Source organism: Dermacentor andersoni, chromosome 2, assembly GCF_023375885.2.
Source record: "Dermacentor andersoni chromosome 2, qqDerAnde1_hic_scaffold, whole genome shotgun sequence".
Lineage (NCBI taxonomy): Eukaryota > Metazoa > Arthropoda > Arachnida > Ixodida > Ixodidae > Dermacentor > Dermacentor andersoni.
In genome coordinates this window covers 32,705,215-32,731,595 of record NC_092815.1, presented here as the reverse complement: position 1 = coordinate 32,731,595, position 26,381 = coordinate 32,705,215, and the positions used below count along the sequence as shown (strand labels likewise).

The 26,381-nt window shown below is 46.3% G+C and overlaps 1 protein-coding gene across 2 annotated transcripts in view; it reads left to right on the top strand.

Moving 5' to 3' along the window:
• Positions 1 to 13,025: 13,025 nt before the first annotated feature.
• LOC126542481 (protein amalgam-like) overlaps positions 13,026 to 26,381 on the top strand; it is a 384,751-nt gene continuing 371,395 nt past the window's right edge. The window contains exon 1 of one of the 2 annotated variants that reach the window (XM_050189567.3): positions 13,026 to 13,644. In XM_050189567.3, the coding sequence (XP_050045524.1) occupies positions 13,506 to 13,644 (139 nt within the window). In that variant the 5' untranslated portion in view covers positions 13,026 to 13,505. The remainder of the gene's footprint in view (positions 13,645 to 26,381) is intronic. The other variant, XM_055077279.2, reaches the window with a different exon arrangement.

Below are 26,381 nucleotides of genomic sequence, written 5' to 3'. Positions count from 1 at the left end.
CTCACTAGATAGCGTTCTAACGTTAAACGTTGCCAGGTTCAGATTCCAATGGCGGCCTGTCCGGAGCCAGGTATTCTTAGCACCCTCTGCAGCGTCACAGATCTGACCGCTGCCGTGGTCAGTTGCTTCGCGGCTGCTGGGGACTGAGGGCCGGGGTTTGATTGTTGTATTCATATAGGAGGTTGTGGCCAAGTACTGCACCAGGGTGGCCAATCCTGCTCTGGTGAGAGAGTGCGTTACCGGTTCTGGTCACCGGGTTCAGGCCGCACTCCAGGCCTGTTTGTGCAATTTTCTCAATACACGGTTTTTTTTTGTATTTTCCGGTGGAGAATTGCTCGGCACCGGGATTTGAATCACGGTCCTCTTGCACTGGAGACGGATACTCTACCGTCCCCGCAGGAGTTAAATTAAAAATTAATTTATGGGGTTTTACGTGACAAAACCACTTTCTGATTATGCACGCCGTAGTGGAGGACTCCGAAAATTTCGACCACCTGGGGTTCTTTAAAGTGCACCTAATTCTAAGTACACGGGTGTTTTCGCATTTCGCCCCCATCGAAATGCGGCCGCCATGGTCGGGGTCCGATTCCGCGACCTCGTGCTCAGCAGTCTAACACCATAACCACTGAGCAACCACGGTGGGTCCCGCAGGAGTTGTACGCCTCATTTAACCTACAGTGGTGCCCTACTTGGTCAGTCAAGGTGGACCAATCTGAGCTCGGTTATACCGCATGGATGGCACTCGGCTAGAGAACCTGGTATTTATGACCTGCGCATGTGTGGCCACACATAATTGAGGATATATAATTTTTTTTTTTTAGGAGGGTTTCCGTACAGTGATAAAATGAAGGAAAAGACATTAAAAAGAAAGAAAAAGAAGGGGGAAAAAAAAAGGAACATAACATGTGATTTGAACTCGTGACCCTTCAATGTTGCCCGGAAAGGTAGCTCAGTCGGTTGGTTCGTCAAGCCACCGGTTACTTTCAAGCGCCATAGCTCCTGCTCCGAGCCTCATACTTATGTGGAAAGGGACTGATGATGTCCGCGACAGTGGACAACATCAGTCCGAGAGTGGTTGGAAGGCATAATTTCTTGAAAAAATGGCCGCCCGAGGAGAAGAGCGAACTCGAGCGGCTTTAGAGACTAGGAAAAGTGCCTTAAAATATTTAGACTTGAGGGGAAGCTTCGTTAACAAACTATAACACGGCAATCAGCACTCGAATATAATTATAACCCTAATAATAATTGTAAACATTCATCTCATCTATAGGATCTAATGCGCGCGCTGTTGCTTTGTCTCTGCGTGTAGTAGTTGAGAGCCAGTTTAAGGGCGGTGAAGTGGGAAGGAAAGGAAAGTCTCTGAAGCAAACTTGCAGCGCCATGGTTTTAAAGCGCAACCGTGGTAGAGAAACGGAAGGCGATATAAGCGTGCGTGGCCATGATACGCACACGACAAACTGCTTTAAAATATTTAGACTTGAGGGAAAGCTTTGTTAACAAACTATAACACGGCAATCAGCACTCGAATACGACGAGAGAAATTATTGAGACGTGGAAAATTCCCTTGAAAAAAAATCTGGTTTGCGAGACAAATGCTTGTATGTATTGAACCTCTTAAAAGATGAGGGGGGAAATATGCGCTCACCGAGAAAGCATCGTCAGCACGAGACCACCACCAGGCACCTTACAGAGATGTGGAGAGCTTCGCGGCCGGAACGAAGCCTCCCCTCTCCGCCGGCCAAGAGTGGAAAACGCGCTTTCCGATCGCTCAAGGTTGCGCGGGCATAGTACAGTTCTAGCGTCTAGGAAAAGCTTAAACAGGTGCGAGGGCGGCACGTATAGCGTGGGAAGCTAGCCGCCAGAATAGCTATTTCAAGTACTGCTGCTGGCAAGGGCGAAACACCTTCGTGTAATTATAATAATCCTAATAGGACTTCTTTCAAAAAAAAAAAAAAAGGAAACGGCTCAGAAGGCTATACTACGAGAGCTATGACTGATACATTTCTATATATATGCATTCATCTCATCTATGGGATCGCATGCGCGCTGTTGCTTTGTCTCTGCGTGTAGTAGTTAAGAGAGCCAGTTTAAGGGCGGAGAAGAAGGAAGGAGAGGAAAGCAATATTGCAGCACCGTGGTTTTAAAGCGCAACCATGGTAGGGAAACGGAAGGCGATATAAGCATGCGTGTCCATGATACGCACACGACAAACTGCCTTACAATATTTAGACTTGAGGGGAAGCTTCGTTAACAAACTATAACACGGCAATCAGCACTCGAATATAATTATAACCCTAATAATAATTGTAAATATTCATCTCATCTATAGGATCTAATGCGCGCGCTGTTGCTTTGTCTCTGCGTGTAGTAGTTAAGAGAGCCAGTTTAAGGGCGGAGAAGAAGGAACGAGAGGAAAGCAATATTGCAGCGCCGTGGTTTTAATTATAGTTATATGTAATTACGCGTAAAAAAACACCTGCGTTTCAAACTAACAAAGCTAACCAACTGGCAACAAACTACTAATTATCAAATTGGTAGATTTATGAAGAACAACTAAATTATTCCAGATTATTACTAAATAATGACTAATTATTACTAAACTAATTACCCACCAATTACTGATTACTATACTAACAAAGCTAACTAGCTGGTTAACTAACCAAGCCGATAGGCAATTAATAAACTAATTATCAAAATATTGACCAACTAACCTAATCTACTAACCAATCTAACAACTACGAGTACATTAACTAAACTCAATGATAAGTAACGTAACAAACTCAACCAATAAACTAATTACATAATAACTAAGTAATATACCAACTAGACTAACTAAATAACCTAACAAAACTAATTACCTAATCAAACAAACAAAGTAACCTACTCATTAATTTATCTACCTGAAATAAGGAAATTATTCGCTAATTGCCTACCTATCTATAATACCTAAGCAAACTTAATTAACATATCAAGTAATAACTAACACTGAAATTGCTAATCAAGTATAACCGACTACCCAACCGTCGAACGAAACAGTCTGTGCAAGGAAGGCTACGTGGGGTGAGGGAGGCGTGTCGATCATGAAGCGGTGTCGTGTATAATTTTTACACAAACGCATCGATTAAATTATTTTGTTAAAAGTTCCCGTTGCATGTTCCCTCTGCAAACATGCTGAAATAAATGTGGAAGACGCGCCTTTCTCCGTGAAAAATTTGCATGACTGCGCAGCCCGGCCATATGTGTGGCAGATTGTCCACCTTCTACTTATGCCAGCGCCTCTGGTACCACCTTCTGTCCTTATTTGAAACTTTCGGGGAAGTTTCATAACCAGATGAAAAGTATAGACTGACCCCGGTCCCTTTCGCTTTCTTTCTTTGAATAAAAGCAACCCGAAAGTTAAAACAAAACGCTTGTGGTCTCATGTTACAGAAAACTGACTGGCTTCTGGGTGTCGGACACAACAAAGAAAGAACTGGAAAGGTTTCTATAAAAAAACACATCCACTCATTGAAGTTTTCTCTATTGCTAGGGTTGCTGTTGCTGCAGGATCGATTATTACGTCAGTTCTTCCGGCTGCACGAAATTTAATGCTAAGCATAATAACAGGTGCTTCTACAAGCAGTAGTCGCATTGCCACTATTTAATGCAAGTGATCAAGCGGGCTAAGCTCTGTTACTCAAGTCGATAAAGATTCACCGTACATTATTGATAGTCAAAAAGATCATGTGCTTGTATGAACAATAGGTAGCTGCAGTGACAGCTGTAACCAGCATAATTCGTCCGTGCGGCGTTTGTAATGTCTCGGAGCCAATGTTCTTGTGACCACTCGTGTCCCAGTGTATCCCTGTAGGACATTCGTCACTACAAATCGCCAGCGCTGCTTTCACTACGTGCTTCCTCGCCCCAGGCATGTTGCAGGAGCCTTTTTAAGGAATCGAACTCGCGTCCTATATAGTCAGAAATCTTGCCTGAATATATGTTTACACATGCGCAACGCGTGGACTGCGAGGCGGCGCCACCAGATGGTGCAGCATGTCCAGAGGGGTGCGCGAGAAAGGAGCCCGAACACGGCATCATATGTGACGCGTTTCGGCTGTGTCAATACAGTGCGTCGCTCATGCATAGGCATGTCTAACACCATGTTCGTCGAAACGGCGCTAACACGAAGTATTCGCCATTTAAAATAAAAAAGATAACGCCGATACTGTGCCCTGCGTACAAACTGTAGGAAGCCATAGCCCACCTAATCTGTGCTTGCAGGCTATATACACTATATGCCAGCTGTCATTCTTTGAACCAAGACACGTCCATTACCCATGGACTAGCACTCCCTTTGCATCTCGCGCAACAAGGGTAGGCTATTGTTTTCTTGGATACACTCATCTCAGTGAGACCCTTCAGTCAAGCGTTAAGTGCTGTGTTTTTTGTACGTTGTGTATGTCTGCTGTGAACTGTGCACAACATTTCACTTTCCCCCTATCTATCTGAAGTAGCATGCTAGGCATGTCACCGAGCAAACCTCTCGAGCATCCATTAAATCTCTCTCTATCTCTCTATGTATACATGACCTCCCTTCTAGGTTTAGACCACTGAAAGTTTGAGCAACGCTTCTGTCCGAGACAGCGCGCTAAACTTCGGACACTTTATTATTAGGTGATAGTATGGTAAGACGTCCTTTCTTGCTGTAACCAATGCCAATATAGAGCATGTTTATTCATAAGAGAGAGAGAGAGACAAAGGAGAGGAAAGACAGGGAGGTTGGCCAGTGTAAGTCCCGGCTGGCTACCCTGTGCTGGGGAAAGGGGTAAAGGGAATAAAAGGAGAAAGAAGAAGAAGAGGAAAAAAAAATGGAAAAAAAAAGAAAATTGACACAGTAACGCGAAACTACGCGCTACAACGTTCAGAGGCGGTCACACAATTGGCATGTCCTTAAAAACTTCAACAAAGCCCTTAAGGCCTTGAGTGCCGAAGCCCGTCTGGACCAGTGTCCTAGAGCTTTTTCCTCTGTAAAGGGGCGATTGTCCAGTTTTGCGAGAGCGGTCACGAGCACTTTTCTTCGCACTGCGTAACGGGGACAGTCACAAAGGAGGTGTTCAATCGTCTCCTCGCAGCCGCAGGTGTCACAAGTAGGGCTGTCGGCCATTCCAATGCGGAATGAATAGGAGTTTGTGAATGCCACGCCGAGCCACAGGCGGCACAGAAGTGTTGCTTCCGCTCGTGGCAACCCTGGTGGTAGGCGGAGTTGCAGACGTGGATCCAATTTGTGGAGACGTGCATTCGTGAATGCACTGGTGTTCCACAGATTCTGTGTAAGCTCGCGGGCGAGGGAGCGAAGACTTGTGGCTGCATCTGTTCTTGACAGCGGTATGGGTGTAATCTGGGCACCATCATGAGCCGACCGGGCAGCGTCATCCGCACTGTCATTTCCTGAAATTCCACAGTGACCCGGTATCCACTGGTAGATGATGTTGTGTCCCTTGTTGATTGCGTGATGGTGGAGTAGTCGGATGTCTGCGACTAGTTGCTCATTTGGTCCATGGTTGAAAGGGGACATCAGACACTGAAGAGCTGCCTTTGAGTCACATAAGATGGACCATGAATGTGATGATTTGTGAACAATAAACTCCAGAGCAGCACGGATAGCTGCGAGTTCTGCAGCCGTCGATGATGTGATGTGAGATGTCTTGAACTTGAGGGTAACGCACTCTGCGGGAATCACCACTGCTCCAGCTGAACTATTAGAGGATACAGAACCGTCTGTGTAAACGTGGATGCGTCCTCTGTGCTGTTCATGTAGCATTGAAAGCACGGTTTGTTTGAGGGCGAAAGTTGACATCTCCGTTTTCCTTTTAATACCGGGAATAACAAGAAGAGCCTGGAGTGGATGGAGGCACCACAGCGGTTGAGATGGTCGTGCTGCAGGCGTGAAGTTCAACGGTAAAGTTCCATGGTTGGCGGCAATAATCTTGCTAAACGCTGAACGAGGTCGAGCGGCAGGAAGGGAGGCGAGATGATGCGATGGAAGTCGGGCGAAGTGCCTGATATGCATCCTTAAGGTGTCGACTTGAAGATACGTGTTGATGGGGTGGTCATGCGCGATGGCTATTGTTGCTGCCGTGGACGCACATCTGGGAAGACCAAGGCAAATTCGCAGAGCTTGAGCTTGTACAGATTGGAGGGCACGGATGTTGGTCTTGCCGGTCCCACCCAGTACAGGTAAGCTATAGCGCAGGAGACCAAGGAACAGTGCGTTATAGAGTTGGAGCATCGCACTCACAGACGCACCCCATGACTTTCCCGCAAGAAATCTGAGCAAGTGGGTTATCATGATTAATTTCCTTTTTAGGTAGGAGACATGAGTACTCCAGGAAAGGTCTCGATCGATTATCACTCCTAGAAAGCGGTGCGTCTTCTCGTAGGCAATTGGCTGTCCATTAATTCTGATAACGTATGGTTTCATTGCTTTACGCGTGAAAGCGACTATAGAGCACTTCTCGCAGGACAGCTCCAGACCTCGTGCTCGAAGATAACCTGATGTTAGTGTGGCCGCTTTTTGAAGTCTGGCGCGCACCTGAGGACGCGTCGCTCCTGATGACCAAATGCATATATCGTCTGCATAGATCGACACATGGACGGATTCCGGAAGGGTGTGAACCAGGTCGATGAGCACCAGGTTAAATAGAGTGGGGCTCAAGACTCCGCCTTGTGGTACGCCTCGGTAGGTGTTGCGTTGTGATGACGCACCGTCCTCTGTTTGCACAAAGAATGACCTGTCCTTCAAGAAGCTGGATATCCACCGAAATACAAGGCCGCCGAGGCCGACATCACCCAAGGCGTCCAGGATGGCTTGATGGGTTACGTTGTCATATGCGCCTTTAACATCCAGGAACATCGCCGCTGACAGTCTCCTGAGGCTTTTTTCGTGCTGAACAGACGAGACAAGATCTATGACGTTGTCTATAGAAGAGCGTCCGCGTCGAAAGCCTGCCATAGCGTCAGGATATAACTTGTAATGTTCTAGATACCACTCTAGACGCGTCAGCACCATCCTCTCCATCACCTTTCCTAGACAACTGGCCAGAGCAATGGGACGATAAGACGCCACGTCTAGGGGTGATTTACCTGGCTTGAGCAAAGGCACAAGGCGGCTAGACTTCCATGCAGCTGGAACTTCTCCTTCACGCCATGAATTATTGTACACGTTTAGAAGTGCATGCCGGGCTGTGTGACCGAGGTTTCCAAGAGCTGCGTATGTCACCCCGTCAGGCCCAGGCGATGAGGAACGTCTGCACGCTGCCAACGCCGCCTGCAACTCCTCGATGGAAAACAAATTGTCCATACGAGAATCTCGCGAGATTGGAACATCACGGGGATCACGTGTAGCGAACGATGGCGGTAGACCAGCAACCTTGAAACAGAAGTCCTCCGCTACGTCGATCTCTCTGCGACCTTGATAGAGAGCCAGGCATTTGAAGGGGTGGCGTTGTTGCGGTGATGTTCGAAGACCACGCACTGTTCTCCAAATATGTGAGAGGGGTTTATGCGGATCAAGGGTATCACAGAAGGTTTTCCATCTTAGAGACTGCAGGGAGTTGATCCGACGCTGGATCTTCTTCTGTATGCGTCTCGCCTCCCTTAGGTCGTAGATGGACTTGGTGCGCCTGTACCTTCTTTCCGCGCGACGGCGGATTGCTCGAAGCCGCTCCAATTCTGCTTCGAATTCAGAAAATTTAGGAACAGGCCTAAAAGATCTTGTGGCTTCTTGAGCAGCGGCGTTAATTAGCTTCTCGATGTTGCCAGGCAGACAATCCTGGATCTCTTGGCTATTCTTCTCCATGAGCAACGTGTATTTAGGCCAGTCGATGTGATGAAGAACTGTAGTAGAGTGTGACCTGCGTATGCCGTCGATTTTAACATATGTTGGAACGTGGTCACTACCATGCGTTTCGTTGTCCGTGAACCATTTCACACTGGCACTGAGGCATCTTGAAACAAAAGTCAAGTCCAGGCAGCTGCTGTATGTCAATCCCCGCAGAAAGGTGGGACTGCCATCATTTAGGCAGCAGAGCTCATGATCCGACGCGAAGGATAGTACACGTCTTCCTCGACAGTCCATCTTTAAGCTTCCCCATAGCGGATGATGCGCATTGAAGTCGCCGGTAATAACCCATGGTCCAGGTGTCGCTGTTAAAATTGTACTTAGCCTTGCGCTGTCAAATCGACTCGAAGGTGAAATGTAGGCACCTATGAGCGTGAGTGCGACGTTCTTGCATTTTATAGTCAAACACACATACTGATTGTCGTCATCAGGTGCCACTGGGTGTAAAACATATGTGAAATCGCATCTGATATAAACGATGACTTTGCTGCGGTCGGTACAGGTGGCAGACATCAAAGCTTCATATCCTGATAGGCGGATGGCGCTCTCAACGTTTGGTTCACAAAGGACGATTATTGGAAATTTGTTCTTAAAAACAAACGGACGAAAGTCCGAAATGCGCGATTTAATGCCTCTGACATTCCATTGGAAGATAGACGCTTCCTTGACTTCTCTAAGGAACGAATGTAGAGGAGCAGCCATGGTACTTCTCAAGACCGGACAGTACCGGATACAGGGCATCCAGTATTTGAAGTGCGCCTCGAGCCGCCGGAGTGTGTATGGCGGTCAGTAGTGCTCGTAGCGTGTTCATAAGGGCCCTTATCATGGTGACAACTTGTTTGTCGTTGTCTTGGTTGCTGCCAGAAGGTGAAGCGTGATTCGGCGAGCGTGCTACATCTTGTCGCTCCGCTGGTGGATCTAGCTGTGGCAATGGCGGCCACTCCTCGCTTGAGGCAATGATATTGGAGACTTTCTGCTGAGGAATCTCATTGCTGCTATTGCTAGTTGTATGCGTAAGTTTCTGGACTGTCAGTGGACGCGGTGCATCCTTAGCAATAGCAGTGGGTTTCCTAGATCTTTGACGACGTGAGCGTCGACGTCGCACCTTAGCGGCAGCCTCCCTGTGCGACGAACCATCCCTGACCATTTGCCTCAAGACTTTCGCCTCATTTTTCACATGTGGGCAATTCTTCGAAGTTGCATCGTGAGAGCCCTGACAATTGGCGCACTTTTGGTTTTCTGCACGACAGGCGTCGGAGCTGTGCGACCCAGAGCACCGGGAGCACACGGCAGCGTTTGTGCAAACCGCACTAACGTGCCCTATCCTTTGACATTTCCTGCACTGAAGCGGCTTTGGCACAAAAGGCCGTACAACGTGTCGGAAGTGACCGACCTTGACGTGGGACGGTAGGCTGTCTCCTTTGAAAGTTAACTTGACACACTGCGAGTTTCCCAGGCGACGGGCTTGCAATATGGCAATTCCCTCTGTCGCCGGCTTGATGAGTATATGCAGGTCAGCATCGCTTATGGAATTATCTACGTCATACACAACGCCGGCCGTAGAGTCGTGATGGTCTTGTTTATAGCAGCGTACGTTGATGCTATCCAGCACCTTAACGTTGCTCAGAATGTCTAGCGCGCTGCGGTTTGTGACATCTATAGCGAGGATGTTCTTACGGGCGTTGATCCTTATATCTTTGATCTGACCCGGAACAAGTGCCTCGAGCGATACAGATGTGGCTTGGCGGTTGATCCGGTTTAGATTGTCGCTAGCAGCCACAGGCACATATAAAATGGTGAGGTCTGATGGCTTTCGCGTCGGGATCACAGTTGCCTTACTTGAGGAAGGAGACGTCCTGACGAGTCTTCTCTTTGCTTTGTGCTTCGCTACGGGCACGAAGTCGCTGTCATCCGAGGTTTCATCACTGGTTCCTGAGTAGATCACAGTGTCCTCGCTGTAGGTGTCACTCGGGCGACTAGACCGCTTTCTCGGTGCGGTCGCTGTTGACGTACAAGGACCAGGAACCTCTCCAGGCGATTCCACGTCCATCGCCGTAGTTAAGGGAGTGGCGTCTCCCACAAAGTAGCTTCAAATTCTCAGAGACAAAAAGGCAGCGTTCCACACAGGACACAGGCCGATATATTTATTGCGTTAACATTAGGAGTGTGAAAGTGTAAAATCCTGTATGTGTGGGAAGTATGGGAAGCCGGTCACGTGGCAGACATAGAGAGGGGATGGGAGGGCTTAGAAGAGTGCGTATGTCTGTATGTGTATCTAATCCAGGTAAAAAAAACAAGCTCGACGACAGTTTTCAATGTTGCAAGAACACCATCGCTGTATATTTCTATTAGGTTTCTGAGCATTCAGTGCCTAAATAAACGCATGAAAAGTATATAAAGGCGTATGTCGAAGGGCATTGTTCAGGTTGCCTTAGCGAGCTATTTGCATACCCACTGTGAAGAGCTGTCAGCTTGGATTGTAACACATGTATACGTGCCGTAAAAAGGGATGTCGTGTGTGGACTATATATCGTATGCAATGAACACTGGTGGACAGTGATAAAAAGGCTGTTCAGAGTAGAATAGAATAGAGAAACGCTGGCTGTCGTTGCCCTTGTCAGAGGGAAATATCTTGCGAAGGTTTAAAGTAACCCAATCTTGCTTGAGCAAAGCTGCTAAAATTAAATTGGTGGTGGGGGGGGGGGGGTGTTTACCATCCAGAGACAGCGCAATAGGTTATGAGGGAAGCCATGGTGGAGAGCTAAGGATTAATTTTGACTTCCTGGGTTTTCTTTAACGCGCGCCAAAAGCCTGGCACACGAGCGTTCTTGCATTACAACACCATAAGAGTGCGGTTGCCGTGAACGGAAATCGAACTCGGGAACTCGTGCTCAGCCACATAACACTATACCCACTTATCACTAGCCACCGCGTCGAGTGACAGTGTCTGGACTACAAATTTGCAAAACAGGGGATTTCACTTTATATCGCAAGTAGGTGGTCACACGCATGGCCATTACGAGACAAAAAAAGTATTCTTCCCGCGCAAGAAAAGTACACGTTTTCTAGGTGATGTGCGCTGTTTCTCGAATGGGGGTAAAACCGATAAACAGAGGAGGTAAGAGCAAGAACTTATTGCTGCAATTCATTGGCAAGGATTAACAGCTGCGTGGCAAGGGAAATATGCCAAAGGAGGAAAGAGTGGGGAGCATGGCTCCCAGGGACGGGCGGTATCGTAACTCAGAGGGAGATCATCTGTAAGAGGTCACTGAAGTCGGCATTTACGGACCCCATATAGGCACCAGAATAGCATCTTGGTTTATGCAAAGTTCACCAAAATGCACCATACATACATACATACATACATACATACATACATACATACATACATACATGCTTTTTACTCCCCGAGATGTATAAGCGGCTATGGCTATGGCTACCGAGCAGAAGACTAAAGGATTGATATTGTGGCACACCTACCGCAATCCATTTGCGGCAGAACTCAAGAGCTCTTGTACTGACATTTCTATGCACGTCAATATCGCTTGGTGGTAAAACCCAACCTTCCAATAGGCATTCTCTCATATTCCAGGTGTGACGTTCAGATATGCCAATAGTTTCCCCTCCCTCCCCCATCGTCAGCATCAGGGTGGCTTTGTAGATGGTAGCAGGATCTAGCATTAGAAAGACAGCACAGTTGAAATCGTTTGGTCTGAAACAAACCGCACTACATTTCTAATATAAACCATAGTTTGACTGTGGGCCATTTCATGGAATATTTGGTTGCATTTTTGGGCATCATAGGTGCGTTGTCAATATCATCAACTGATCCCTATGGTAGCGTCGATATGATCGGAACGTGAGTTGGAATATCAGTGGTAGTTGTAAGCAAAGCTTTTATTCCATTATTTCTTCTGAGCTTCATTCGGCTACCTTTGGCGCGTTCTGCCCTCATTTGCATAGAACATCCGATTTGTTGAGGCAACTTACGTGCTCCCCTCCTATCATTTGACCATTTAATAAATGCCCGGTTATGCAAGCAGCCATGTGTGTTTCAGAAAGACTTATGTCACTACTCTATGTTTACGGGTGTGATACCGTGATTTATTGCAGAACACAGATGAACTCCATGGCACCAGGGTGCTGGTCAAAATGCGATTCCGTGCAAGCCGGTTTTCTGGGGCTTGCATAGCCTGCAGTTCGAGCAATGAGAAGGTCGTGAGAGATAGTTGGGTGGCTTGTTTTTTTTTTCTTTTTGGCTGTGACATTTGCGAAGCTGAGAAATAGGAGGCGGCCTGACAACGATTCAGTAGTGTCAACGGCGTGAGCGCAACGGATTGGATGGATAGGCAAATCAAACCCACTTTTTACATTTACGTTCGGTCGCAGTAAAATCTGCCTTCAATAGCTGTGAATCAACCCAAATGTGAGGATTCGTTAGAGTGAATGTGGCTGCTGTTAATCGCTTCGAAGCCTGGCCTCCGGACAACAGAACAATTATTTTTCTTTCATTTGTTTCGCTCTTATCATCCCTAGCTCTGAAGGGACAATCCTGGTGACGGTGGCAGCGTGCCACGGGGCGAACGAACGACGGATGAAAATAATTAGTTTTGAATAGAACTTATCTATGCCCAAGTGAGTGCACCACACCGAAGAAAACTGCGTCCATAAGCTTAAACATAAATTTAAAAACGGCGACACTGCTTACAAACAGGTGTTGCCAATATCTTTCCTAGCAAATTACATGTGTCCGCTCGCGCAGTAAAAGGTGGAACACATAAAATAAAGAAGTGTCAGCTCCTTCTATTTTTATCATTCAGAGATGTTCGCGACTCATGAATCATAGAACAATGCGGACCCGCCGGCGACAACAGCTCGCACAATCACGCGAAAACCCTGTACTTCTTCGAATGCGCGTGCCTTCGGGGGGCCGGTAGTTCCACAAAGATCCACATTCTGCCACATCTCCTACTCGACGAGACCCGCGGTGTTCTCCCCACACCAGAGTTCCAACACTGGGTCCTCGCTGGCGCAACACTCTCCCTCCTACAAGCGGCTTCCGCCATTGGCTTTGTGTCAGTCACGTGGCCGCGTGACGTATCAGTCCAGTTGCGTCGCACTGCCGCGGCGCGACGCCACCGACGCTCATTTGTCGATCGGGCCTCTTGTCGGTTCCACCGCACGCGGCTCGACTGCCCCTTCGTACGAGAGCCTCGCACCGCCAGTTGCGGCGAAAATTCACCTGCTCTGTTGTTGACTGTGGCCCGTGGTCTGCCGGCGGATTTGAGACGAATGCGGACGACGACCATCGCGGTGTCCGTTTCTCGCAGCCCCGACAGCTCCTACTGACTGCAGTGCAGACAGCGGAAGATTTGAAAAAAAAAAAGAGTGCTCTGTGGCGAAGCCGACTGTGACGCGAGTGTGGTACGCGCGCGCGACAGCGGTGTCTGACTGAATCAGCCCGCTGACTGTGTGACTCTCTTTCGTTGCTTATTTCTTTTTTACTGGTGCTCACAAAAAGCATGCTTTTCGGTCCTGGCTGAATCGTATCGCGAAACACTCTAGTTAGACTACACAATAAACATACTTTGGTGGTGCCGAGGATAGAGAGAAGACGACGAGAAGCATGGATTGTCGTCGTGCCGCAGCAGCGTCTGCTGCCGCCCTGACTGTTGGGACAACGTTCTCCGGTGGATCGCATGCCAGGATTTCGGTCGTCTTTCTTATCGGGACTCTCCTCGGAGTCATCTTGCTCGCCTCACAAGGTCAGTGCAGCTTTGAACAGTATGCGCGACACCACTGTGCGGGCTGTCGTGCCCCAGTTTGCTAGATTGTTTCCGATTACTTTTCAGGTGATTAATACTAATGACTCCACGGGCCTTTGCCGCAGCCTTGGGACCATAAGTGCGCTACGAGTGTTGTCGCGTTCGCGAAGCTGTTCTTTCAAAATAACTCAGTCAGCAAAATACCTTTTGTGCATTGATTCTCTCTAGAATCTTTCTGGTCCGAGATTTAAATCACTCTGCTCGCAACTTCCCCTATAGGAAGGACGTATTTCTTGTGTAGATCATTGGACACTTCATGTAAACTTGTACAATGTTTTGCAGTTATCACGGCATGCTCGCGGTATACACCTAACGTCTGTTAGAAGCACATTTGGTTAAAAGCGCATGACCAAAGCCTGTTCTATTAAAGTGCCATTCAAAACAGCTAGTCACCTCTTTCACTTGTTATAATTGCCTGTATTACATGCATGCAACGCGTGTTTCTTATTGCATCCAAGCTCTGCATCCCTAATCAACGACAAGCGCAAGTCAGTGATGCTACCATTTACGTGAAAAATTTATTTGCGTGCGCCCACCTTTCTATATAACTGCTGGGGCAATAAAAAAAGCTAAACAAAGAAAAATCTACTTGCTTTGACGGTGTGACATGCGCCCGCGATGGCAGGTCTGGTTTTAAGTGATACCAGAAGACATCATTCGTTGAAACTCCTATATCGTTTGTGAGTATAGCCCGTATACTCACAAACAATATAGGAGTTTCGTTTACTGGTGTCTTCGAGAATGGCTACGATAGTGCTTTTGATTAATGCGCTGCAACTCTGTTTTCGATGTCGCTAATGGTTCTGGGAAAGACATGTATCAATGAACATAACGAAACACTAATGAAAAAAAAAAGAACAGTGAGAGTGCGTATTTTATGCACATTATTTTAGGCGTTGAGAGTATATTAAGTGAAATGAGAAACATGTGAGGGGGAGCGGATTATCTTTCTTTTGCTCAAGGTTGTCGGGTGCATATAGCAGATCCGGAATGAAATAAGCACTGATGATTGATAATAAACACTGCTGATTGTAAGAAAACTGCCAGTCTTGACAGAGTGTGCATGAAAAACAGAACAAAATAAAGCAAATTATGGACGGAACAACTGCAAGTAAGAGCTGTTTAAACGCAAGTATCACGCGTTCTTGACCAAATTGGGAAATAGTAATACTGCTTTCTAAATGTACACAAAATACTCAGCTGCACGTATACACTTACACTGACAGCTGCCACTATGTGCGCGTCTTCAGTTTTGCGCACCTTCGAAGTTCCCCAAACTAGTTTACAAAGCAACCTAACGAGTGGGAAAAGAAAATACTTCGGGACTAATATTTTTCTTGATGCTGAATAGCATGTATAAACAATTCTTGCTTAAACAGCAAGGCTAAAGTGACCGAACGTATGCAATTCGGGTCTCGTTCGCTACGTTCATAGAAGTGCCTCCTGGTTCTGTCATTATCTGGCTAATTACAGACAACGGTCACCGTGAAATTCAATCCAGTCCTCTGCACTTCACGTTGACACCGAGCTGCAACGACAGCTCTGGCGCGTGTGACGAGGAACTTAGGTTTGAAAATGGCCCCTTCTTTCTTTTTAGAATGTTATAAACAATTAGGGAATTGATGGTAGCACGATTCCACCCTGTCACACCGCACGTATATGCATAATTAAGGGTCATTGTGCGTTGCAGAAAGTGCAAGAAAACAAACCAAAGCCTGTTATAGCTATATTGCGTCTGCGCACTTTAATGTTCATTTACGAACACGGTAACGATACGCGGACTCTGCGAATGTAAGCGTAGGTGAAGAAACAGGTTGATTTCGTCCTTGCGTCGTAATGATGAACGAGTTCGTCGTACATTGCCTTTCCATCTTGTTGTTTCAGTGTGTGTGTGTGTTTTCTTTCGCGTTCTTACGCGTACTAATTTAGTTCAAACTTTGCCACCACTCTTCCATTATTTTCTTGGTTTAGAGGTAGCTCTTTGTGTCGATGCGACAGAGAAGCAAATGCAGTCTTGTCGACCACTGAAACGAGTCTGTAACCACTAACTTTGCAAATGCTTTTGCAACCTTATCTGCCGCAACAGTAATCTACACGTGTTCCCTGTTTACGTGGCACTTACTTCCCTGCACGTAGAATTTACGTGAAATCAGACACTGCGTCTAGCATGCACTGGTGGAGAGGCAGTTTTTCGCGTTGCGATATGTGGGTCGTTTCCTGTCCCCTACCCCAACACTGAGTAGCAGACTAGAACACAGTAGTTCAAGCCGACTTCTCCCCTTTTGCTGCGAGTACCCATTTGGGCTGGTTGGTTCATGATTACGAGCAGCAAACAGCGCCAACCATCAGGACGAATAGAGGGACACAGACCACAGCGCTGACAGACCAGCGCTGTGGTATGTGTCCCTCTCTTCGTCCTGTTGTTTAACGCTTTTTGCTGCTCGTTCTCCCCGTTTGTTTTACAAATTTCTATCTCGTCTATATCTTCGTATTTGTTCAACACAATTGTATTTCTACTACAGATTGAGTATATTCCATTAGTTTCTGCTATGATTTTGCTTTCATGAGGTCACAATACCAAAGCTCGGACGTTGTCATTTCCTGCACTGGAGGCGACACCGATTAGAATATGGCTTTCTATGTAATTTTGCGCATGTACAAAAATAGTGAGGAAAGCAAACGTAGTGAGCTTCCGTGCCGCGAATGACGGCTGGCTGAATCTCACTCGTTCGCTGAAGATACCTACACAGCATGGATGCATCCTTGCCTATAATACTATTATTTTACCTATGTTGTAGCATGCTGTAATTATTTGGTACCTCTATAGTGAGAAAACAATAACAAGCTAGGTAGACTATAAAAACAGACAGTGTGATTCATCTAGAACTCAAATGGTAGGAGCTCAATCATTACTCTAACAAAGAAAATTACAGGGTCTCTTAATATCTCTCTTAAGGGGTGAACGGCGAAAGCCTCGTCTTCCTCCTCTTTTCATTCGCCTCATTAGTAAGCATTTTTAGTCATTTCTAATCAATTGTAGTCGTTACGATTCGTCGTTAGACATATTGGTCATTAGTAATCATTACTAGTCATTACAAGTCATTTGTGGTCATTTCTACTAGTCATTACTACTCATTACTAGACATTTATAGTCATTTCTAATCAATTGTGGTCATTACAAGTCATTATTACCCTCTACCAATCTCTATTATAACGTTATCATTCACTAACTGTCACTATCAATCATCTGTAATCTATCTTTAATCTGTCTTTATATGGCGTGATGACGCTTCGGCGGATGCTCCGGCGTTCAGGTCTGCTGACAAAAACTTCGCCACGAGCCTAGAAAGGCTTTCGCCTTAAAAGTGGATCCTCATTCGTTAGCCACGCTAATCCAATAAATATCTTGACTAAAATTCCTCTATCAGCTAACCAACAATCATTACAACATCGGTACTTGAAAGACACTCACTTATCGAAGTGATCATAACACCAGAAAACTTAATTCTGGAACTATCGCACCCTTGATCGAAAGAAGCAACTACCTGCCGCGGCGCCTCAGCGGCTATGGTCTTGCATTGCTAAGCACGAGCTTGTGGAATCAAATCCTGGCCGCGGCGACCGTATTTCAATGGGGCGGAATCCAAAAACGCCTGCTTCCCTGTGCACTGTGGGCCGATGTAAAAGATTCAATGGTGGTCAAAATTACTCCTGAGTCCCCACTACGGCATGCATCATAATAAAATCGTGGTTTCGGCATGTAAGAACCCATGATCCCATTAAATTCAAGGGAACAATTGTTCTCAGTTTCTTACTTGCCACGCACTATCATCGACTAGAATGACCTTACTACAAAGTTATGAGCCAAGACAAGTTGCATTATTTGTTGCCTACTTACAGTGATGATATATGTTTTTCTCTGCGCAAAACGACCTACTTCTCATGTACGCCCTCTTCTTCGTTTTGTTGTATACCAGCCGGCCATGATCTCATGATAGAGATCGCAGCATCTAAAAATAAATAAAATAAAATAAAATAATAGGCTGAGTCGTCACCCAGAAGCACTGAACTCCTCCTGCTGCTGTTGCTACGGCAGGTTTAGTTATTAGGATTGCAAATTGGGAATGTTGCTAACGATCCATCTTCAACAGCAGCACTTAAGACAGAGACAAGCAAAAGAACCCAGGTCATATCCTGTTCTTTGCTTAGATCCACATTTATAGCCTTGTAAGAGTACACTGACATTTCCGTGTTACATTTGTCTTTGTATCCATTCTTCTGAAGAGTCGGCAGGCATTTCCGTTTTCGGTGGCATTTCCCAGCCTGCTTGTTTCTTTCTTTTTCTCTCGGCCAATGGTATATTTAATAATAATAATAATAATAATAATAATAATAATAATGTATTATTATTATTATTATTATTATTATTATTATTATTATTATTATTATTATTATTATTATTATCCCAACGATCCTTTTTTGTCTGCACGGTGTAAGTTCTATGTTTTGTGACAGTGAACGAGGCTACCCGATGCGTTTGAGCGACCGTGCATGACTCGCTGCTGGAATACATGCCTACGCACTTTAGTTTACCCGATAATGCCTTTTCTGCAGGGTCTCCAAGGCGGCCTTGCATGTTAGTAAAGTAATTCTTGTACACGTACGCAAAGTTTGTTTGGCGTGTCAATAAAATGAAAGAATGGCATCTAAAGTGGCTTCCTGAATATATATATATATATATATATATATATATATATATATATATATATATATATATATATATATATATATATATATATATATATGTATATAGAAAAGGCAGGAAGGTTAACAAGGTGCGAGTTTCTCGTTTGCTACCCGGAACTGTTGAAACACCTAAGAGAGAGAGAGAGGGAATGCAAGGAAAGGAAAGGCAGGGAGGTCAACCAGACGAGCGTCTGGTATGCTACCCTTCACTAAGTGAAACGCAAAGGCACGCAGAAAGAGAAAAAGAGGGAGAGAATGAATACTGAGTGCACGTGGGAGGGATGCACAGGGCTATAAGCGGTCTCTTAAACCGGTGCACTTCAAGTAGTGCACTAAAGCACGAATCCTTCACTTTTTGTGCCAAAGACGAATGTGGCCCCGATCCGAGCATCCTTGATTCAGAACATTCTTTCAATCTAACGTGCCACTAAACAAAGCTGTGTCTTTTCTTTTGTAACGAATTTTCCTTCACACTTGTAGCTTGCGTATGACACAGATGGAAGCAGCGCATTGGAATAAAAATTAGTAAAGATTGAAAGTTTAAATGCAGATGTCATGTGAAATAGGACATGGAATCAATGTTAACACTAAACTCTGTGGTCGCTTCCATTACCCATTATTTGTAACAAACTCCTGAAGTCTGATTGACGTGACGCCTTTCCACCATTGCGACAAGAGGCGCTTATGTAACATTTAGCCTAATGCCGCACGTTGAGATAAAGGAGCTTGCAAGGCAAGACGAAGAAAGCGATTGTTGCTCACTAGGACGCAAAATACGAATTGTCCGTGCTCATATTTCTACCCAATGTTGCGGGAAAATGTGGTTAGTTAAGTATGATGCTGCACATACTGAAATAAAAGAGAGAGAGCACTAATCATTTCTTACTTCATCGTGGTGGTAAGCAGCACAAGACTCGAATAGAATCTCCAGGGTGCGTCAGATATTTGCTTAACAGAGTGGCTCGAGAGATTACAGAGAAACGCAAAGCGCTGCCCCTGAAACGGGAACAGGGTGAAAGGATAGAAAGGTTTTAGGTGCCACCTAGCGTTGAGGTGCGTGTTGCAGTAAGGCAGCACTATCAAGTTACTCGCTCGCAAGCCATAAGCACACGCAATCACACAAGCAAAATTGTTGATCGGAGCAACACAAGTATCCACGTTATACAAGAAAATAACGAAAGAGAAAGAAAGGAGAGCGGAGGCCTTTTCATGGAAAATGCTGAGAGAAAACAGAAATTGTTTTGCCGCTCCGAACAGCGTATCCGATTGCTTCGCTCACGTAATAGGAGCCGTGCACGCCAAGAAGAATTCAAATAAAGATAAAAAGCGGCAGGCTGAAGGGCAGCATGACACTGTATTCGGCCGATTACGTGGTTCATTGAATTTATGAGTCGTGCAAATGTCGTATAATAATTTTGATGTTGTTTAAGTCACTTACGTAAGCAAATAAGGTGTTTCGGCGCAAGAACGGACTAAAGCACGGAACGGCAGCTTTGTTACGGCCATCATAACAAAGCGGCATGGAAGAAAATTCATCATGTTATCTATTGTTTACGTGCATTTTATGCCCAATTGTTTTGACAGATGGCTGTCGGAGAGCGATATTAGCTTGTCAAGTGAAACTTTCTTTGGCTATGTCACCTGATTTCGCATTGATGTTTTCCAGTAAACTGGGCCGATACGAGATACAGTGTGATAAAAATAAGTCGATCCTAATGCAAGCGGACTATATGTACGCGTCATCGCAAGGGTATTAATGTGGTTTGTAACGCGGATCTATACTGAACGTACTGTTATGAGCCAAATGTCCTGCGGATATGGAAGGAGATGCTGAAGCCTCAAGCAGACAAGAGGAGTACGGAGTGAGGTCTACCGTCCACTATCTTTGTGTTCGTGCCTCAATTTTAGTGTCCTTTTACATAGCGTAAGTAAACCTCCTTTTCTGTAGATCTCCCCGAAATATCTTGGTAGAGGCGCAAGGTACTTCACGAGCACATCACGCAACTTCGCAGCGGACATCTTGTGAGCTATTAGACATGTCGACTGAGAGCTCCACTGGTTCGGCTTGAGCTACCACTACACCGATTGTCTTGACCCAACCCCGAGACCCTGGACCTTCTGCGGCACTGACACTAAGGACGTCGACGGCTGGCTAATCGAGTATGAAAGAGCCAGCAGAACGACCGACGGGACCCGACTGCAATGCTAGTTGACGTCATGGGAACGGCCCGTGTTTTGTTCCAAACACAGGAGGAGGAATTGACCAGTTGGGAAACCTGCGAGCAAAAACAGCAGGAACTCTTTGGAAAGCCATCTGGACACCAGCGAGCCGCCAAGAAGGAACTTTCGTGCCGGGCCAAAACGTCTGTAGAACTGTACGTTTTGTACATTCAACATCTATTAGCACTCTGTCGGTGGGTTCACGACGAGATCCTGAAGCTGATAAAGTCAGCTACATTCTTAATGGCATCGCCAACGACGACTTTTATTTATTTATTAGTATACCCTCAAGACCCAGTTGGCGTTACAGAGGGGGTGGGTACAATCCAAATATAAAACAAAACGACAAATTGAATTTTCAGGAAAAAGAAAACAGTTCGCAGCTAGTAAGTATTCAGTAACTACAGACCTGAACAACGCTTGGTCCTCAGTGGCAGCGATGGAGGGAGGAAGGTGATTCCACTCTCTACTTGTCTTCAGAAGAAACGAATGTAAAAGGAGATTAGTGCGGCACAAAGGGACGGCTACCTTATTTGGGTGGTCAACACGTGATGAAAAGTAAGCATGTTCTGAGCTGAGTTCCTGTCGAAGTACTTGATTATGAAAGAAAATTTTATGAAAAAGCCAGAGGCGGGAAATCGTTCTTCTCGTTACCAGGTCTGGAAGGTTAAGAGTGGATTTCATCAAGGTGACACTGGCAGTACGAGCAAGATTATTGAGTGTAAATCGAGCTGAACGGTTCTGGACCGATTCTAATGTGTCAATTAGCGGCTATGTGTCAATTAGTGGCTTACACGTATACAAGGATTTCTCGAGCGGATTTCTCGAGTGAGTGCCAACGCTTTGAAGAAGCAAAGAGCCATCGTGTCTCACAGAAATCCGTTCGGCTCCCTAATACCGCCACTACCTCATCGTATAAAGACGTCCAACCGCCTGGTACCGATAACTTGATGCATCTTGTCCGGCACGAGGTTGAGGCTGGGCCTCCATCGCTTCCTCTGGCTCGTTCTTATGACGAGTACCACCCGGCAGTATCTCTGATTCAAGCTGTCGTACGAGAAGAGTTTGCGAACGCAGGCATCCGTCCTATCTGTGCTGTTAGTAGCCCTACTGCCAGCAATTACTTTCGACCTCCCCGCCCGCAATCTACCTCTATCGGATACCACGACCAAACCCATTCGCACACACACGACAAGGAGGAGCTGGAGGAGTGCGTGCGTCGTCGGGCATGATGGGGGGTAGAGTGCGACTCCGAAGTTCCAGGGTGGTCGAAACCCAGCACCTCCACCACTTGCTAAGAGATTTATTAGCAACGGGAGCGAACGGGTAGCCGTCACAAGCGTTCGGTGAAAGACAGCAACCACGAGCTCATGCCGGTAGCGATGGTACTGTGGCGCAGGCAGGCTACTCTTCTTCGTTACAATGCTTTAACTGCAATGGGATAGGTCATATTTCCCCCCATTGTCGCTATGGTCGGCTTCTGCGCCCGCGTCCCGCGTACCCTTACCGCACGGAAGAGAGCCGGTCCTCACCCTTTCACGCCCGCAATAACCCACCACACTATAATCTTGCTGCTCCGACTCCACGCTGCGACCATCACTCGCAGTCGACACAAAGCCACCGTTCTCGCTCACCAAAGGCCCGTCGCTCACCCTCGCCCTACCCTCGCCATCCCTCTTTGGAAAACAGACTAATGCAGATCCCGGAGGTGATGCTACATTGGCCGACCGACCCACAAATTCTCTGTTCACCCTGGCTACCCGAAGAAAGATTTTTGGACATATAAATTGACGGCTTGCCCGTTCCGGCGCTCATAGACACGGGGGCGCAATTATCGGTTATGAGCGCTCGCCTTTCTCGTCGACTCCGCAAGGTTCTGACGTCCGCGGCGTCGCCTGTGGTTCGTGTTGTCGACGGCGGTACACCTTGCGTCGTTGGAATGTGCACTGCTCGTGTGAGCTTCGCGAGCCACCTGATCTCCGTTCTATTTGTCGTTCTGCACCAGTGTCGACATGAAATTATCGTCGGCCGTAATTTCCTGAGTACCCGTTCTGCTTTCATTGACTGCTCTTCTGACCTTCTTCACCTTATAACTGCCTTCAGCGCCCGATCTCACGAACGAGTCACCACTGCGTTTATATGTGTCGCCAAGTTTGTTCACCTTCGACCAGCTACCGCGACGTATGTCACAATGACCTCAGATTCCGTGGTTTATGACAGCGACTACGTCATCTATCCTTTCCTAGACGCTCTTTTGACAAGGTGCGTAGCCTCCCCTCACTCCGTTGTGACTGTTTCTGCGAACCAGGAATGTATGCTTATTCTGAACTTTGTACGCACACCACAGTTTGTTCCCGAAGGTATCATGCTGGGCAGTATAGCGCCTTTAGAGCAACACGACCCGCAGTCTTCTGAAAGCCCTAACACCAGCACTTCACTTGACATCCTTTTTGACGCAATGATTGCCCCAGACATTTCAGCTGCTCAGTCTGATGACCTTCGTTGCTTGCTAGCTGCTTACAACGACGTTTTCAATTTTCATTCACCCCATATCTCAGCCAGACAAAAGTTGTTGCAGTGACACTGTGAAGGCCAGTCCTATCCATAGGCGTCCTTAACGAGTGTTTGCGACTGAACGGCGCGTAATACAAACGGAAGTCGACAGAATGCCTAATGAAGACATCATCGAACAATCTACGAGTCCTTGGGCGTCCCCTGTGGTGCTCTTAAGAAAAAAAAAAGACAACACCTGATGGTTCTGCGTGGACTATCGGCATCTAAACAAGATTACTAAGGAAGACGTGTACCCTTTGCAGTGAATTGATGACGCCCTCGCCTCTTTGCATGGCACACAGTACTTTTCTTTTATAGACCTTCGATAGGCTATTGGGAGATACAAAATACAGGGAGATGACCTTCTTTATAACACCCGATCGGCCGTACCGTGTCCATGTTGTGCCATTTGGCGTGTGCAATGCTCCAGCAACATTTGAACGAATGACGGACTTCCGTCGGCGCGGTTTCAAGTGGTCTGCTTGCCAGTGCTATCTCGATTACGTCGTCATTTTCTCTTCTACATTCTCCAGTCATCTACATCGACTCTCGACTATTCTGCGCATCATTCGCGATGCAGGTCTTGAACATAACTCTGCCAAATGCCACTTCGGCCGCCGAGAGATCACTGCACTTGGCCATTTTGGTAGTTAGCACCGTCACCAACTTTCCGACACGTCGTTCTACTGAGGACGTTCGTTGAGTTTTTGACCCTGTGTTCATATTTTTGTCCGTTTGCGAAAGATATTGCAAAAATAGCACGACCCCACACACTGTAAAAATGTCTACACCCTTAAGGGTGTTTTCTTGCCGCATTTACCGTTATGGCCGTAAAAATTTCGAGAGGCCCACAAAGGAGATCTAATTAGACGTGCGATGATAAAAGACGTAGTTGAAAGCTACGTAATCATTCTAAGCATAAATTGACTACGGCCTACCATCCTCAGTTGAATTGCCTGAATCGAACACTTACCGACATGTTGCCCATTTATGTGTCTGACGACCACCAGGATTGGGACGCTGCATTATCCTTTGTGACATTCGCGTACAACACTTCCAGACATGAGACCACTGGTTATTTGCCGTTTTTCTCTTATACGGTCCCAGCCTTACATTACCCACGAAAATCCTGGGGCCTTCTTCTGGGTGCCCACCGACTGAATATGCTGAAGGAACTATTGCCAGTGCCGAGTATGCTCGTCAAGTCGCTTGCACTCAATTTTCTGAGCCCCAAATGCACCAGCAGTATCGCTACAACAGCCATCACAGGATCGCTCGTCCTCCTGTGGTCCCCAGCACGACGTGTCGGACTATGCGAAAACTGCTCTTCCCCTACGCCAGTCCATATCGCGTGTACCACCAAGTGACTGATGCCACTTATGATGAGCAAAACGAGAACGAGGTAAACGTGGGAGCCAACGTTTGAACAAGTGCACTTGTCTTTTTCAAGTCACTTGTGAAATCGTTCCATTGCTGTCTTCGTTATCATCTGCTCATCCCTGCACGGACATTCTGCACCTTGTCCGTCTCAAGCCCTATTGTGCCCCGGACAACCCTTAATACCTTGTGGGCCACTTTTCTTTTTTTTTCATTAGCCTTTGTTCACCAGCACCTAGTCAGTGCTTTCGCCGCCGTAGGGTAGTGTTATGAGCCAATTGTCTTGCGGATATAGAAGAAGATGTTGTTGTTGTTGTTGTCCTATGTGGCCGTGGCACATACCCACAGTGGGGGATTGGCCAAGAATCGGGCGGTTTAATTAGGTGCCTAAAAATAATAATGATAACAAGGGAGTTAACAATTTGGGCGTGTGAGCTTAAAAGTAAACGTTTTGTGTCTGGAAAAAAAAATAGATAATCAGATGAAAACCGGGTATAAGAAAATAATAATAATAATAACAATAATAATTAATAATAGATAAGAAATAAAAGAAAGCTATGGTAGGGAGGGAGAACGATCAATCTAACATGGAAAATGATTGGTTTCAATTAGGTAATTTTGGATCGCCAAGCAAACATTTCTGTGGCTGAACCCAACAATGGAGGCTCCAAAAGATAGGATCACAGGCACTGATAAAGTTAGACCAATAGAGCGAAGCGGCATTTCGAGTAGTCGTTTTCTTATAATAGAAAAACGTCTGCAAGACAACAAGAAATGGTCGATTGTCTCCGCTTCGCCACAGAATGAGCATAATGGTGAGGGGACCAGACCAGACCTGTGGAGGTAGAAGTTCAGTGCAGGTATACGGCAGCGCAGCTTCGTGATGGACACTTCAATTTTCCGTGTTCGGCAAAAATCTCTGTTCCAAGGGTGCAGGAGATGTCCGTAATCCTCAGAGTTAGTAATTGCGGATCCTGATACGGACTGTATAATGATACTCCTGCGAAATCTAGCTGCAGTAACATAAGCAGTCAAAGGGCAGCGATGCTGAAGCGTAGAGCAGACAAGAGGAGGACGAAGTGAGGTGTATCGTCCGTCACCTTTGTTGTTGCTGCCCCAATTTAGTCTCCTTGTACATAGTGTAAATAGATCTGCTTTTCTGTAGATCTCCCCGTAGCAGTATTCCAACGTCATGGCAGCCACGGACCTCGTAGCATGAACCTTTAGCAGTAAGCAATATCAGTAAGCGTGCCCAGCAGCATGTCTCACGAGGTTTAGCTGGAAGATATCGCTTTACTTAGATAAGCATCGTCTGGTGGTGATGTTAACACGCAAACGCGCATGCTTGCACGCACGCACTCACGCGCAAGCCCTAAGAACATTTAACCACACGAGCAAAATCGCTGACCAAAGCTACATAAGGTATCCTACTCAGTGAGCTAACCGTTCCTCACTCAGCGAGAAAACCTACAGTGACCTAACCGTTCGCCTGTACGGAGAGTGTGCGAATCAATTCCTTTTTTTATTTTTTTTTACCTGACGTCGACTAATTTTAATTAATGCCTTTGGTCGCTTAGGCAGCTTTAATCACATGTATGAATGTGCCAGGAACGCACACGCACTTTCTCGCGCATCTTTCCAGACCACGTATCCGAGGTCGGCCTCACCTCATAAGATACTTCGGGACGCACATTTAGTGATGGGTTTGATGCGTCTGTACAGCGTCTACAATGAGAAAGGGAGCCTTCAATGTATCCACACAATGTTACGAACCTTCATAA